Genomic DNA, 16,749 nt, shown 5'->3' with positions numbered 1-16,749 from the left:
CCTTTGGTGTCTTCACCTCGGTTGCTTCCCGCAGTAAAGGTGTCAGAGACATCAGCTGATCAGAACAATCAGGTTAAAGAATTTCTCATCCAAAATAGGGAGATATTTTCAGAGCTGCCTGGCCGAACGACCATAATAAAACATGACATTGTCACAGAACCAGGGGTCAGGGTCCATTTAAAGCCATATAGGATTCCTGAAGCTCAGCGAGAAGCTGTTTCTAAAGAAGTTAAAACCATGTTAGAACTTGGAGTCATAGAGGAATCTAACAGTGAGTGGTTCAGTCCCATAGTTCTCATCCCGAAGCCCGACGGTAGCATACGCTTCTGTAATGACTTTCGTAAGTTAAATGAAGTGTCCAAGTTTGACGCATACCCCATGCCCCGTGTGGATGAGCTTATAGAAAGGCTGGGAACCACGTTGGACCTGACCAAAGGTTACTGGCAAATACCTTTATCTGATAGCGCAAAAGAAAAAACAGCCTTTTCGGTTCCGGAGGGGCTGTACCAGTATAAGATGTTACCCTTTGGGTTGCATGGGGCTCCAGCGACCTTTCAACGGGCGATGGATAAAATTTTGAGGCCCCATAGAAAATATGCAGCTGCCTATTTGGATGATGTGGTAATTCACAGTACAGACTGGGGGTCCCATTTGGTTAAAGTACAAGCAGTACTGGACTCAATCATAGAGGCAGGGTTAACTGCTAACCCAAAGAAGTGCTGCCTCGCATTGGAGGAGGTCAAATACTTGGGCTTCACCATAGGCAGAGGTCTGATTAGGCCCCAATTGAATAAAATTGATGCTATTCAAAACTGGCCTCGTCCAGTGAATAAAAAACAGATAAGGGCTTTTTTGGGAATAACTGGGTACTATAGACGGTTTATTCCCAATTTTGCGACCACAGCGGTGCCGTTGTCAGACCTTACCAAAGGGAAGCAGTCAAGTATGGTGAAATGGAACCCTGATGCAGAAAAAGCGTTCCAAGTGTTAAAAGTGGCTCTGTGTTCACAACCGGTATTGATAACACCAGATTTTTCAAAAGAATTTGTGGTACAGACAGATGCCTCAGAGGTAGGGATAGGCGCTGTGCTGTCCCAAACCAGAGATGGGGACGAACACCCTATCATTTATTTGAGTAGGAAACTCAATGAGCATGAAAAAAGGTATGCCATTGTGGAAAAGGAGGCTTTGGCCATTAAGTGGGCACTAGATACCTTGAGATATTACCTCTTGGGTAGACAATTCAGACTAGTGACAGATCATGCCCCTTTAAAATAGATTTATGTAAATAGAGGCAAGAATGCTTGTGTAACTAGATGGTTTCTAGCGTTGCAGGATTTTAAGTTTACTGTCGAACATAGACCGGGTACACAATTGGCCAACGCAGATGCATTGTCCCGCATCTTCTGTTTGTGGGCTACATATGTTCCGGCCCCTAGGTCGAAACAGGGGAAGGGGATATGTGACTAGAACACTGGGATAGTGTTTGAGGGCAGGTATGTTTGTCCCAGGTTCTTGTCTTACATGTTTTAGAAAATGAAAACTTCTAGGATAATGCTTTTGTTTTGTTAGAACCTTTTCAGTTTGCTGGAAAATCTGGATAAGGGCCCTGAGAGAGAGATAGGGCGAGTTCCAGACATTGGGCCCAGTTCGGATTTTTGGCCTCACAGAGGGCTAATCAGGGATTTCAGCTGTGCAAGAGCCTTATAGGGCTTCTAGCCTGATTAATGTGTGCAGACTGCCTGGGAAGACTGTAGGATTTCTCTGAGAGAAACACGCTTTCCTGATACAAGTGAGCTATACAGTGTTTACTGGAGAACTCTGTATTTTTGTTTAGTGATAGTTAGGAACATCTTGTGTTTAGTTAGTGCCGGACAGGCAAGGTATTTTCTTTTGGTGTTTGTTTTATTTTCTGTATAATAAAACTGGCTGGGGCCAGTTGTACCACAAACTGGACGTGTGTATTTCCTCAGCTGCTGCGTGCTGCCATTTACCCCAGGAAACGGCACCTTGTACCCTTACAGTGTTACAATATATATATATATAAATAATTATATAGTAGAACCTTATTGGTTATACGGAAAAGGTCATCTGATAATCATTTTTATTGCACCAGGGTTCAAGGGACTGCAACAGGTATACCTACTACGAGGAGTATCTGTGGCTGGGCACACCTCTGACTGCAATGTCTGATGTACCGTAACTGGCTGATATGTGCATCGTGGCGATGCTTGATGTCACAGCAACAGTAATTGAGTCACTTCTTAATACTTCACTGGTTTTTGGGCAAATGTTACAGAAATCACCATGCGTTGCAATCAGAGACAGAGACAAGCACTTGATCTGATAAAAATCCATTTTATTTATATTAACCAGGCTATGCAGTAATGGTGGCGCAATGATTTGATTGCTGCCTCACAGCACTGAGGCCTTGGATCTGATCTGTGTGGAGTTTGTATGTTCTCCAGGTGTTTCCATGATCTCTCTCTGGGTACTCCACTTTCCTCTCAAAATACAAAAACATACACTGTAGGTACTGTAGGTTATTTGGCTTCTGACAAAAAAATAACATCTATATATATATATATATATCTATATATATATATATACACATACACACAGACACATGTGGGAGGGAATATCGATTGTAAGCTCCACTGGGGCAGTGACTGATTTGAATGATTACATATTTTATCTGTACAGTGCTGCGAAATATGTATGCACTGTAGAAATGTCTGTTAATAAATAAATAAGTAAATAACAAATCCTGGCACCTGCAGACTACATAGTTACCATGGGCAGTTATCAAGCAATAGGAATGAGATTGACCTTTTACAAACCATTTTTTGGTCTACCCTCTGAAAGTCTGTATCTATCCAGTTTGGCCTCCAAATTCATGGCCAGAGATCGAGTTATGCCATTGTTGCACAGAGAGTATAGATTATTCAATATATATATATATATATATATATATATATAATTGCGAAAGCCCTTACTCACTCACTCACTCACTCACTCACTCATCACTAATTCTCTTAGGGGCTCATTCTGACCTGATCGCTCGCTGCAGTTCTTCACAGCACAGCGATCAGGTCAGAACTGCGCATGCGCTGGCGCTGCAGTGCGCCGGCGCATGGCTGACAGCCGACGGCTTTCATTGCGTAGGGGTCAATCAGGCAGAGGCGGTCGCTGGGTGGAAGGGGGTGGCACGGCGGTGTTTGGCTGCCGTTTTGTTGGCGCAGTCAGGCCAACTCAGGCGTGGCCAGACTGTGCGGTGGGCAGACTGCAGCGGCTGCGTGACATCACACGCAGCCGCTGCGACCCAGGGCAGCGACGAGTAACTTCTGGCCAGCCGCAGGAGCTGCGCTGGCCGGGAGTTACTCTTCAAGTACAAAAGCATCGCCGCTGTGCGATGCTTTTGTACTTGTGTGGGGGGGGCAGACTATCCCTGTGCTGGGCGTCCCCCGACATGTCAGTGTAAGTGATCGTAGCTGTGCTAAGTTTAGCACAGCTACGATCAGGTCGGAATGACCCCCTTACTTCCCACGATATGTTAGGAAGCTGAAATGTATCATAGGTATTTTTCAGATGGGAAATAGGAAAACTACGTCATTAGAATGTTAATAATCCTCCCCTATGGGGATGTACAGGGGGTTGACATAATGACGTCATTACGTGGCTTAAGTTGCGTGAACGATAACGCCCAAATGGACAAGAGGATCAAAATTTGGATTGCACCTCCAATGTGTAGAATTTAATAAACTACAAAAATGGATTAATATTTACTTACATTAAGACGTCTCAAATTTACAGCTCTATAGATTTACCAAACTTTTAACACTCATTTATATTTACAACTGTGGAATTCAGAAATCCCTGGTGAGGAACGTGTTGAACAGCTAGTTATCAGATAAAATAGATCTATATTTTAATCATAAATGGCACTTTATAGCACATTCTGGCCACTAGGTGGACCTCTGTAACACATATTAAAACTTCATAATTCAAAGCTGACAATAAGGCTACATGGCAACTGGTAGATGTGGGGTTTCTTTAATGATAGTAAAAAACACATAGTGAACACAAATACTTTTGTTACATGTTTTTTTCTGCAACCATTGTTGAGATCATTGTATAGATTCAAATACTTTGCATCACAAAAAAATCTGGAAATGGAACAAGTAGTATTCTAGTAAACACAAAGTAAAAATGCAAATGTGTGTAAAGTCACTTAGAATAATGATTTTTAGTATCACATATGTTTATATGTGTTTTGCTACAATAAAAATGCATGTAAAATGCTAATAAAATCACACTAGTGGATATATGTCCTAAGATAGAGGTTCCCAAACTCCACCATTACAGTACAGGTTTTAAGGATATCCATGCTTGAGACAAGATGGTTGAGTACTAATTAACTCACCTGTGCACAAGCATGGATATCCTTATAATCTGGACTGTAATAGCTGAGTTTGTGAAACTCTGGCCTAAGGGACATCTTAAAAACCATAACTACCAAGTCATGTCTACAGGGCCGAAACTAGGGGGGGGCTAGGGGGGCAGGCGACCTGGGCGCCAGATTGGAGGGGGCGCCGAGACCCCCTAACACCCGCCGCGGTACATACTTTTAAACCCCCTTCTCCCGAGTGCCCAGCTCGGGGGGCGGGGTTTCGCGGAATGACGCGATTGCGTCGTGACGTCACGGCGCAAACGCGTCATTCCACGAAACCCCGCCGGAGGAGGGAGAAGGGGGAGCCCGGAGCCGTGCAGACGAGGAGGGAGAGGCGGCTGAAGAGCGGCGAGAACCGCTTCAAATGTAAGTCAGCCCCTCTCCCTTCCTCTCTCTCTCTCTCCCTCCACCACCTGCCGCAATGTGTAAAATGGGGACCTGTGCCTGCCGCTATGTGTAAAATGGGGACCTGTGCCTGCCGCTATGTGTAAAATGGGGACACTTGCCAGCGTACTGTGTAAAATGGGGACCTGTGCCTGCCGCAATGTGTAAAATGGGGACACTTGCCAGCGTACTGTGTAAAATGGGGACCTGTGCCTGCCGCTATGTGTAAAATGGGGACACTTGCCAGCGTACTGTGTAAAATGGGGACCTGTGCCTGCCGCAATGTGTAAAATGGGGACCTGTGCCTGCCGCAATGTGTAAAATGGGGACACTTGCCAGCGTACTGTGTAAAATGGGGACCTGTGCCTGCCGCTATGTGTAAAATGGGGACACTTGCCAGCGTACTGTGTAAAATGGGGACCTGTGCCTGCCGCAATGTGTAAAATGGGGACACTTGCCAGCGTACTGTGTAAAATGGGGACCTGTGCCTGCCGCTATGTGTAAAATGGGGACACTTGCCAGCGTACTGTGTAAAATGGGGACCTGTGCCTGCCGCAATGTGTAAAATGGGGACCTGTGCCTGCCGCAATGTGTAAAATGGGGACCTGTGCCTGCCGCAATGTGTAAAATGGGGACACTTGCCAGCGTACTGTGTAAAATGGGGACCTGTGCCTGCCGCAATGTGTAAAATGGGGACCTGTGCCTGCCGCAATGTGTAAAATGGGGACACTTGCCAGCGTACTGTGTAAAATGGGGACCTGTGCCTGCCGCTATGTGTAAAATGGGGACACTTGCCAGCGTACTGTGTAAAATGGGGACCTGTGCCTGCCGCAATGTGTAAAATGGGGACACTTGCCAGCGTACTGTGTAAAATGGGGACCTGTGCCTGCCGCTATGTGTAAAATGGGGACACTTGCCAGCGTACTGTGTAAAATGGGGACCTGTGCCTGCCGCTATGTGTAAAATGGGGACACTTGCCAGCGTACTGTGTAAAATGGGGACCTGTGCCTGCCGCTATGTGTAAAATGGGGACACTTGCCAGCGTACTGTGTAAAATGGGGACCTGTGCCTGCCGCAATGTGTAAAATGGGGACACTTGCCAGCGTACTGTGTAAAATGGGGACCTGTGCCTGCCGCTATGTGTAAAATGGGGACACTTGCCAGTGTACTGTGTAAAATGGGGACCTGTGCCTGCCGCTATGTGTAAAATGGGGACACTTGCCAGCGTACTGTGTAAAATGGGGACCTGTGCCTGCCGCTATGTGTAAAATGGGGACACTTGCCAGCGTACTGTGTAAAATGGGGACCTGTGCCTGCCGCAATGTGTAAAATGGGGACACTTTTTCCTGCCGCAATGTGTAAAATGGGGACACTTTTTCCTGCCGCAATGTGTAAAATGGGGACACCTGTCTGCCGCAATGTGTAAAATGGGGAATGGGGACACTTGCCTGTCGTACTGTGTAAAATGGGGACACTTTTTCCTGGATATGAAATGTATGTTAGAAAAGGCAGTTTCTCAGGTAAAAAAGTTCTGAAAGAGATATATATATATATAATATTTTTATTCATTTATTTTTTTTAATTTTTTTTATTATTTTTATTTATTTATTGGAAAATATATATATTTTTTTTATGCGCCCTGATGTCTAGTACTATTTAGTACAGGCCCTTAAATTAATTTGAACTTTCGCTTTATTATAGAAGACAATACATTTCAACCATAACATAAGAATACTGTATTTTGTGTATTCATTATATATATAAATGCGAAAGCCCTCACTCACTGACTGACTCATCATTAATTCTCTTACTTCGATATGTTAGGAAGATGAAATTTACCATAGGTATTCTTCAGGTGGGAAATAGGAAAACTACGTAATTAGAATTTGAATAAACCTCCTCTAAGAGGATGAAAAGGGTGTTGACATAATGATGTCATTACCGATGCATGGCTTGCGTTGCATGAACAATAACACCCAAATAGACAATCAGATCAAAATTGGGATTGCACCTCCAGTGTATAGAATTTAATAAACTACAAAAATTGTCCTGTCACTATTTACAGTATCTGCCTTGGGTGCTTCTCGGGTAACGCCAAGAACCATGGATTAATATTTACTTACATTAAGATGTCTCAGATTTACATCTCTATAGAGTTACCAAATTTTTAACACTCATTTATATTTGCAACCATGAAAATCAGAAACTCTTGTGAGAAGAACGGGTAGAACAGCTAGTATAAAATATGACAGAAAACATTTGGAGCAAGAAAAACTACATTTGTATTTATGTGTGAAGGATCTGCTTGATAACATAGCCGAAGAGAGAAACACAGGAGAAAGTTAATTAAAAGTGAGAGAAAGGTGTTGGTTGGATGAAAGGACTCTTGGGGGCACGTATTTCTTACGCTGTAGCAAGGAGGGGCAAATGGTCAAATTGATACTCAAAAGGTTCTAGGTTTTATGGAAAGCAGGGTCAAAGTTGTTTAATAAATCAGATATATTCCAAGGAGTCAATGAACCAAATAAAATGATGTACTGAGTTAATTTCTGATGGGAAGAGTTTTTTTTTCACCCTCTACATATCTCTGTCACCCACAGAAAATACCTTTCATGCTCTCCCTGTCACCCACTGCCTATACTTGTCACCCTCTCCTCATCATCCGTTACCTATACATGTCACCCACTGCCTCTCCCTGTCACCTAGTTCTTGTCCCTGTCACCTACTGCCCATACCTGTCACCCATTGCCCATCACATTCTCCCTATAACCCACTGCCTATACCTATCACCCTCTCCCTGTCAACCACTCACCATACCTGTCACCAGCTGCCTCACCATCACCCAGTCACCCAGTGCCTCTCTCTGATACCCTCTCTGTCACCCACTGCCTATACCTGTCACCCTCTCCCCATCACCCACTACTTATACCTGTCTCCCACTGCCTCTGCCTGTCACCTGCTGTCTATACCTGTCATCCTTTGCCCATCACCTTCTCCCTGTCACCCACTGCCTATACCTATCACCGTCTCTCTGTCGCCCACTCCCTATACCTGTCACCCACTGCCTCTCTGTCACCCTCTTCCTGTCACCCACTACTTCTCTCTATCACCTACTGCCTATACCTGTCACCCTCTCCCTTTCACCCTCTCCCTTTCACCCACTGCTCATCACCATCTCCCCATCACCCACTGCCTCTCCGTCACCCTCTCCCTGTCACCCACTACTTCTCTGTCATCCTTTCCCTATCACCCTCTGCCTCTCACAGTCACCTTCTGCCTCTCTCCATCCCCTACTTCACATCACCTACTGCCTCTCACTGTCACCCACTCTCTCTCCTTGTCACCCACTACCCATCACCCTCTCTATGTCACTCTTTCCTTTCCCCACCACCCTCTGCCTCTTCGGATCATCCATTGCCTCTCCCAGTCACCCATGGCTGTGTTGCATACTGTGAACTTGGGGTGGGACGGAGAAGGGCCCAACGCATATTTTTGCACCTGGGCCCACCACTCACAAGTTCCATCAGTGAATATAATTATTACCCCAACACCCGCAGGGGACTGTTTATTTCCTACGGAAGGTGACCCACTATAGCAATAATATATATATATATATATATATAAAATCCAGGGCCGGCGCCACCATTAGGCAGCTTTAGGCAGCTGCCTATGGGCGGCAGCACTTGAAAGGCGGCGCTGGGTGCAGCAAAAAAAAAAAAAAAAAAATTGGGATGTCAGACAACCGCTACGGCGCTACCCGTTAACACGGTGTCAGATAAGCTATTACAACCTCCCCCTCTTGCGCCGGAGAAAACAAAGCTGCTCGAGACAGGGGGGAGGAGGAGTTCGGCGGTACCTTCACCCGACGTGGAGAGGGCTTCCCCACCCCCGCCCTCCGTACGCCTCCCTCCGCCTGTCCTCACCTCGGAACTCAGTAGCAGTGCAGGGAGTGACAGCCAATTGCCGCGCCATACATTGCTTCCTGGCAGCGTCCGGCGTCTGCTCTCCCTGGCCTGCACCTGTGTCCTCCGTGCAGCCGGGATTGAGCTCTCACACCGTGACCGCCGTGGTGTGGGACGTTTAGGTTAAGTGTAGGCTGTGGGGGGAGGGTTAGGCAATAGGCACACCTGTGGAGGTTTTGGCTGCAGAAAGGGGGTGGTTAGGGTTAGGAGTAAGCTATATATATATATTTTTTTTTTACAATTAGCCCAGCACTCCGTTTTAGATGTTGATTGGCCCCGGTGCCCTCAGTGAGGAAGATAGTATATTGAATTGACACTGCGGCACTCAGAGTCGTTTTAAAACGAACAAAGTATAGTCAAAAAAATGTACATCACATAGTCCAACATTTCGGGATGCCTAACCCCTTTGTCAAGGTGTGAAAAAGGAGTTAGACACCCCAAAACGTTGGACTATGTGATGTACATTTTTTTGACTACACTTTGCTCGTTTTAAACGACTCCGACTGCCACAGTTTCAATTCTGTTCTATATATATATATATATATATATATATATATATATATATATATATACAGTGCCTGAAGTGGGCCGGTATGCTTGGTTTGGTATACCGGCACTTCTTCGAACACTGTCCCCTGCCGCAGCAAGTTGACCGCGGCATTACTATTTCAAATCTGCCGCAGACCGGCAGCCAATCAGTAGCAGCAGCTCCTGATTGGCTGCTGGTCCGCGGCAGATTTGAAATAGTACAGTGCCCGGCACCCGGCCCTGAGCCCTGACAAGTGCGGCTGCAATGTTCAGCTCCCGCATGCAGCATGATTACGCGAAGGCTTCGGCTCCTGCCCCCCTGACAGCTCCGCTGCCCGGCTTTCTCTTTCTTTGATAACAACTCCGGTGGCCGGCTCCCGCTCCACAGCACAGCTGCCTGGCTTCCGTATGCTGACACCCCTGGCAACTGGTGAGCAGAGGGTAACTGATGGAGGAGAGTGTCAGGGTAGGGACAGTGTATGTGTGAAAATGTGGCTGTGTGTGTAAATATATATATGCATGTGTGTATACTGTATGTGGCTGTGAGTATGTAGATATGTGGCTATGTGTGTGGCATAATGTGAATTTCGGCTCATTCCATATGGCATAATGTGAATTTCGTCTCATACTGTGTGCTATAATGTGATTTTCGGCTCATACTGTGTGCTATAAAGTGAATTTCGGCTCATACTGTGTGCTATAATGTGATTTTCGGCTCATACTGTGTGCTAAAATGTGATTTTCGTCTCATACTGTGTGCTATAATGTGATTTTCGTCTCATACTGTGTGCTATATTGTGAATTTCGGCTCATACTGTGTGCTATAATGTGATTTTCGGCTCATACCGTGTACTATAATGTGATTTTCGGCTCATACCGTGTGCTATAATGTGATTTTCGGCTCATACAGTGTGCTATGATGTGAATTTCGGCTCATACCGTGTGCTATAATGTGAATTTCGGCTCATACTGTGTGCTATATTGTGAATTTCGGCTCATACTGTGTGCTATATTGTGAATTTCGGCTCATACTGGGTGCTATAATGTGATTTTTGGCTCAAAGTGTGTGGTATAATGTGAAAGGGGCACCAGTACTAGAAAGTATAAGGGGTCCTACTATTGTGGTGCAAAATGTGTATAAGGTGTGGTAAACTACACTGAAGGCCTGCTTGGCCAGAGGTGACTTAATTAGCACCTAAGTGAATTTGATTTAACCATCTGTGCTGAGCCATGGATATACCTAACACCTGGACTGTTGGGGTGCCTCGAGGACCGCGTTTGGGATCCTCTGCCTTAACACAAACTGCTAAAACAACCCTAATATCCTATCTCTAAATTTTGCCTGAGGGCTCGGTATTTTGGCGGGTGGGGGGGGGGGGGGGGCTGCTGAATACTTGCCTAGGGTGCTGAGAAACCTTGCACCGGCCCTGATAAAATCAATTCTTTCAGACCGGCACTCCCTCAGACGTAAAATTGAACTCCAGTGCCCTCAGATCCAATGATAGTACATAGTAGAAAACATACTGCGGCACTCGGAGGTTTAAATGTGTCAAATTATGGGGGTAATTCCAAGTTGATCGCAGCAGGCTTTTTGATAGCAATTGGGCAAAACCATGTGCACTGCAGGGGAGGCAGATATAACATGTGCAGAGAGAGTTAGATTTGGGTGTGGTGAGTTCAATCTGCAATCTAATTTGCAGTGTAAAAATAAAGCAGCCAGTATTTACCCTGCACAGAAATAAAATAACCCACCCAAATCTAACTCTTTCTGCACATGTTATATCTGCCTCCCCTGCAGTGCACATGGTTTTGTCCAATTGCTATCAAAAATCCTGCTGCGATCAACTTGGAATTACACCCTATATTTCAAAACAGCAACATGAAAGCTCCAACGTTTCGGCTTTGTCAAGGCGGCTGACCCCCGAAACGTTGGCACTTTCATGTTGCTGTTTTGAAATATAATTTGACACGTTTAAACCTCCGAGTGCTGCAGTATGTTTTCTACTATATTTATATATATATATATATTATATATAAAACATAATGCAAAAATTCATACTTATGATCACCAGATTTTTGCTCCATATACTCGTCTCCTGCAAAAAGTGTAATATGGATGCAGGGATATGCATTTGCAGTGTGCATGTAAATTACACAAAGGAGTATATTTTACGGTTAGAAATTATCTCTGCATTCAACTCTTAATGTAGCCCTAAATGTTTAATTAAACCATGTTTTTTTTATTTTTATTGTACTGTCCCATTGGCACATTTATAATGGGTCCAGGGCAGTGCCGTAACTAGGCATTTTAGCGCTGTGTGCAAGAAACGACAGTGGCGCGCCCCCCCCCCCCATGTAAGATAGGGGCAGTGCGCGCCGTAGGCGCGCGAAAAATGTATAGTGGCGTGGCTTCACGGTGAAGGGGCGTGGCCACAAAATAATAGCAATTCATACTGCGGTGCACAGTAGTCTACATTATTCAAATTACGCTGCACGGTAGCGCCACTACACCAGGTAGAGCCCCTTTTATACATTACAGCAGACAGCGTCCCCCTTTTTACACATTACAGCAGACAGTCCCCCTTTTTACACATTGCGGCAGCCAGTCCCCCTTTTTACACATTGCGGCAGCCAGGCCCCCTTTTTACACATTGCGGCAGCTAGGCCCCCTCTTTACACATTGCGGCAGCCAGTCCCCCTTTTTACACATTGCGGCAGCCAGTCCCCCTTTTTACACATTGCGGCAGCCAGGCCCCCTTTTTACACATTGCGGCAGCCAGTCCCCCTTTTTACACATTGCGGCAGCCAGGCCCCCTTTTTACACATTGCGGCAGCCAGGCCCCCTTTGTACACATTGCGGCAGCCAGTCCCCCTTTTTACACATTGCGGCAGCCAGGCCCCCTTTTTACACATTGCGGCAGCCAGTCCCCCTTTTTACACATTGCGGCAGCCAGGCCCCCTTTTTACACATTGCGGCAGCCAGTCCTCCTTTTTACACATTGCGGCAGCCAGTCCCCCTTTTTACACATTGCGGCAGCCAGTCCCCCTTTTTACACATTGCGGCAGCCAGGCCCCCTTTTTACACATTGCGGCAGCCAGGCCCCCTTTTGTCCCCCTTTTTACACATTGCGGCAGCCAGGCCCCCTTTTTACACATTGCAGCAGCCAGGCCCCCTTTTTACACATTGCGGCAGCCAGTCCCCCTTTTTACACATTGCGGCAGCCAGGCCCCCTTTTTACACATTGCGGCAGCCAGGCCCCCTTCTTACAGCCAGTCCCCCTTTTTACACATTGCGGCAGCCATCCCCCTTTTTACACATTGCGGCAGACGGTGACCCCCTGAGAGAGAGAGAGAGAGAGAGAGAGAAAGAGAGATATACTTACCATCTCCCTGCTGGCAGTCAGGCTCCTTGTGCAGCTCCCTCGGTGCAGGCAGTGAGGTGAGAAGGAGGAGGAGGGAGGGGGAGCAGAGAGCCGCAGCAGCGCTATGTCATTGGTAGTAAGCGCCGCTGCAGCATCCCCCTCTCCTTCCGTATTGGCTGCCCGGCGCTGCTGTGGATGCTGGGATGGAGGAACCGCATCCCAGCATCCTCAGCAGCGCCGGGCAGCCAATACAGAAGGAGAGGGGGATGCTGCAGCGGCGCTTACTACCAATGACATAGCGCTGCTGCGGCTCCCTGCTCCCCCTCCCTCCTCCTCCTTCTCCGCTGCCCGGCGCTGGTCCTCTTCTCCCTCCACAGCGCGGCGCACGGCGCACACAGCACACAGCAGAGGCGGCATGTAATGAGTCAATTTGACTCATTACATGCCTCTGGGCGTGCGCCCTCAGGGCAACTGCGCTGTGTGCCAAGCCCACTTGGCACACACGTAGTTACGGCCCTGGTCCAGGGTGTGCAGTGCACACAGGCCCCTGCAGTTTTGCGTTGGCCTGTACTGCAGAGCAGTAGAAATCACTGGGAAAATGGCACGGTGTCCATGTTCCTGGAGACCTGTGCATGCGCAGTAGACTCTAGCACAAAGCACTGTACTGCCAGAGAGGAGGGGACCCACGCAGAGTCTGCACATAGGCCTTCTCACCTCTTAAACCATACCTGTGTTATGTCCCTCACACAAAGGATAAAATCCTGGCCCTCTTTCCTCACCTGGCACAGGCTGCTCTCCTCTGTGACACTCTCAGTCAGCTGATTGTAATCCTCATCCCAGCTCGGAAACTTTGGAGGGGACAGAATGTCCATGGAGTCCACACGGTCCAGACTCCTGTGGGAAAACAGCAAAGGAATGGTGGTAAGAAAGAAAGAGAACTGATAGACATATTTTCTAAGACAACCCCATGTCACCTGATGTAGGGCGATACAGTGCTACAAGGACTACATTTCAAGAACAACAGGATGAGTTGTATCATGATTTCACGGTGATTGCAGCAATCCTATGGCAATGATCAGATCCTAACGTTAATGTGAAGAAGCCCAGCTACATCTTATGGAGTTAGGTTTTATTATATTTATGTAGAACAATTCAGTAAGAAGTAAATAACGTTACATAGATTCAAAGGATTATTTCTGGTGAGAATGCATCAAATTGTTCAATTTATACATAAAGAAATCATTAGAGTCACATTAGTGCATTTGCATCCTGAGCGTACTCAAAAAAAAACCCTCATGTATAAAAAAGTGCATATGTTTAGCGTGCATATGTTTAGCGGAATGCATCTCTAGACACATGCATCTCTAGCTGTATAACACATATGCTCGAAGAGTAACTTGTCTCTATACTTGCCACGATAGTGTATAAAATGCGTAGCGATAATGTGCACCCTATAGCCTGACAGGGTTAGTATCAAGTGCTAAAGTCACATGACTTTATTTGTACACAATGTAAAATTTCATGAAATGACATTATCAAGAGCGGGGGTGTGTGATATGTTTGTCAACATTCAGAATGTTCTGAATGTCGACATGTCAAATTGCTAGAATGTCATCATTGTGAATGTTGTCAGTTGGCATGTCGGCAATGTGGTTTCCTGTTCACTTTTCATTTAAGGCTAACCATAACTATGACCACAGTCTGACCCTAATCTAACCCAAACTGTAGCCTAACCCCTAATCTAATGCTAACTGCAGCCTAGCCCTAATCTAACCTTAACTGCAGCGTAAGGCTGTCCAACCCACCATCACGCCAACCGACCGGATAAGCAAGGTAAGTGTATACACTTACTGATCGGAAGCTCCACGTATTGGTCAGGATTTCCAGCTGGACAGGCATTTGAATTTGCCGACCAACTGTGACATCAGCCCCCGCAGCAAGTGTACAGGCTGTCAACGGACAGCCCATACACACAGCCAGACTGCCCAATATATAGGCAGATTTATTGGTTATCGTCTGTGCTGCACAGCCAGTGCAATATGTCTGTGAACTACTGTACGTCGTTCACAGACTTATCGGGGGTACGCACCCGCAGACAGGCTTACGATATATCGGCTGTTCAATTGAAATGCAGATATATCGCTCAGTGTGTTCCCAGTTTAACCACTAATCTAACCCTAACTGCAACCTAACCCCTAATGTGACCTTAACCCTAAACTCAGGTGTCAACATTTTGTACATGTCGACAATCTGGATGTCAACAAACTACCTACATACCCAGGAGAGAATAGTGTATTGACAATGTTATTAATAAAATGCAAAAATGTCAAACACAAAAAAAACGAATTAAATGAAATACAAACACCTGTTATTTTTGCCTTTAAAATTGAATGTGAATATTCCTTCCATCTAAATTACAATGTTAATAAAGTAATGCAAATTATATACATGACTTCATATTATATAGCAGAAACACTAATAAATGAAGCACTATCATCTAGAGAGGTCAGTCTGCAGTCAGAAGCAGCTAACTAGGCTGCTGATCATCATCATCATCATCATCATCATCATCATTGTTTCTTGTGCACCAGCCCTCCAGCACACACACGAGATACACCACCTGGCACCTGTACTTGTGCGATCTGGTCTACTCCGGTCACAAATTATGTGAATGCATCCCTACTGTACTTGGACTATGCTGGCCGACCTCTGCCCTCCCCTATTCCGTCTCTTCCCTCCTCTGTTCCACCTCTTCCCTCCTCTGTTCCGCTTCATCCCTTCCCTGTTCCACCCCTTGAAGTGTCAGGTGTGGTAAGTGTAAGATATGGCTAAAGCTTCATACAGCCATTTGCGTACGCATTTGGGGGCTAATTCAGAGATGGACGCAGATCGCTGCATACGCAGCAAGACCTGTGTCCATCTCCTCACATGCTGGGGGCCGCCCAGTACGCGTCAAGGCTGTCCAGCATGTGTGTTGCGCCACCTCACAATGCGTCCGGCCTGCCATTCTTTTAATCGGCCCACCACACCCGCAAAACGCTGCGTTGCCGGCCCATGAACGCCCACCGCTGTCAATCATCTTGCAGCCGCATCCTGGCAGTAAGGAGAAAGGTCGCGCACACGCACTGTGGCCATTGCACATGCGCACACCAGATGGACGCGGGCACTGCATACAGACACGCTGAATCAGCTCCTTGGTGCTTATACAGTACCTAATACGAGGGCCGTAACTAGGTGTGTGCGGAGTGTGCTCTGCACGTAGCGCTGCAGGATATGGGACGCTGTTGGCAACACTTGTCAATTATAAATGATCTAATTACTTTCACTTGCAGCTTCCCCCATTTTTGAAGTCCAGCATCTCCAGACCGCCCCTGTCTCCTACCCCCCCCCCCCCCCTTTTGTCGCTAATATCTATACAGCATTCATGGACTTGACTTGAGAGCTCTTTGTTGCTCAGTCGCACTGTCCCTTATTACATTTTGGGATGCTGATGTGCCCAGGATTTAAACCCGCTGCCTATTCATTGAGCTATCTGCCCTATTCATTGAGCTATCTGCCCTTGCATAGAAAGCTAGAGAATTCCAAGCTGGAGAGTTTTAACTATGTGAAGTCTACCTTGAACTTTGTGAAGGGGTGATCAGCATTACGGCTGGGCAGATCTTGGAAGGGTGTGGCTCCAAGGGATTGGATGTGTGGCTGCACACTGCATGGATCTGTGTGTGTGTGTGTGTGTGTGTGTGTGTGTGTGTGTGTGTGTGTGTGTGTGTGTGTGTGTGTGACTGTGTGTGTGTGTGTGTGTGTATGTGTGTGTGTGTGTGACTGTGTGTGTGTGTGTGATGGGGCATCATAGCATGGGCTTTCTCTGAGGTCAATTTTGTGATGCCTGTTCCCTGCGAGGCGTGCACCTTATGTCCCAATTGGAAAAATGGGAGGGAGGGACCGTCAATTCTCTTTCTGGCTCAGGGCACCAAAATGTCTAGTTACAGCTCTGCTAATACAGAAATATATACTGTAGCAAATAAAACATACGTCCAACTCTAGCTGAGTCCCACTATGTGGCTTA

General features: G+C 46.5%; 1 protein-coding gene across 4 annotated transcripts in view; it reads right to left on the bottom strand.

Moving 5' to 3' along the window:
* Positions 1 to 16,749, bottom strand: part of DLGAP4 (DLG associated protein 4) — a 420,667-nt gene that overhangs the window by 226,224 nt on the left and 177,694 nt on the right. For all 4 annotated transcript variants that reach the window (XM_063960318.1, XM_063960320.1, XM_063960317.1 and 1 more), the window contains one exon: positions 13,466 to 13,580. In XM_063960318.1, coding sequence (XP_063816388.1) covers positions 13,466 to 13,580 — 115 coding nt within the window. The remainder of the gene's footprint in view (positions 1 to 13,465; positions 13,581 to 16,749) is intronic.

This window comes from Pseudophryne corroboree, chromosome 3 (assembly GCF_028390025.1).
Source record: "Pseudophryne corroboree isolate aPseCor3 chromosome 3, aPseCor3.hap2, whole genome shotgun sequence".
Taxonomy (NCBI): Eukaryota; Metazoa; Chordata; class Amphibia; order Anura; family Myobatrachidae; genus Pseudophryne; species Pseudophryne corroboree.
Note: the sequence above shows the minus strand (reverse complement) of the source record. Positions and strands in the feature narration are given on the sequence as shown.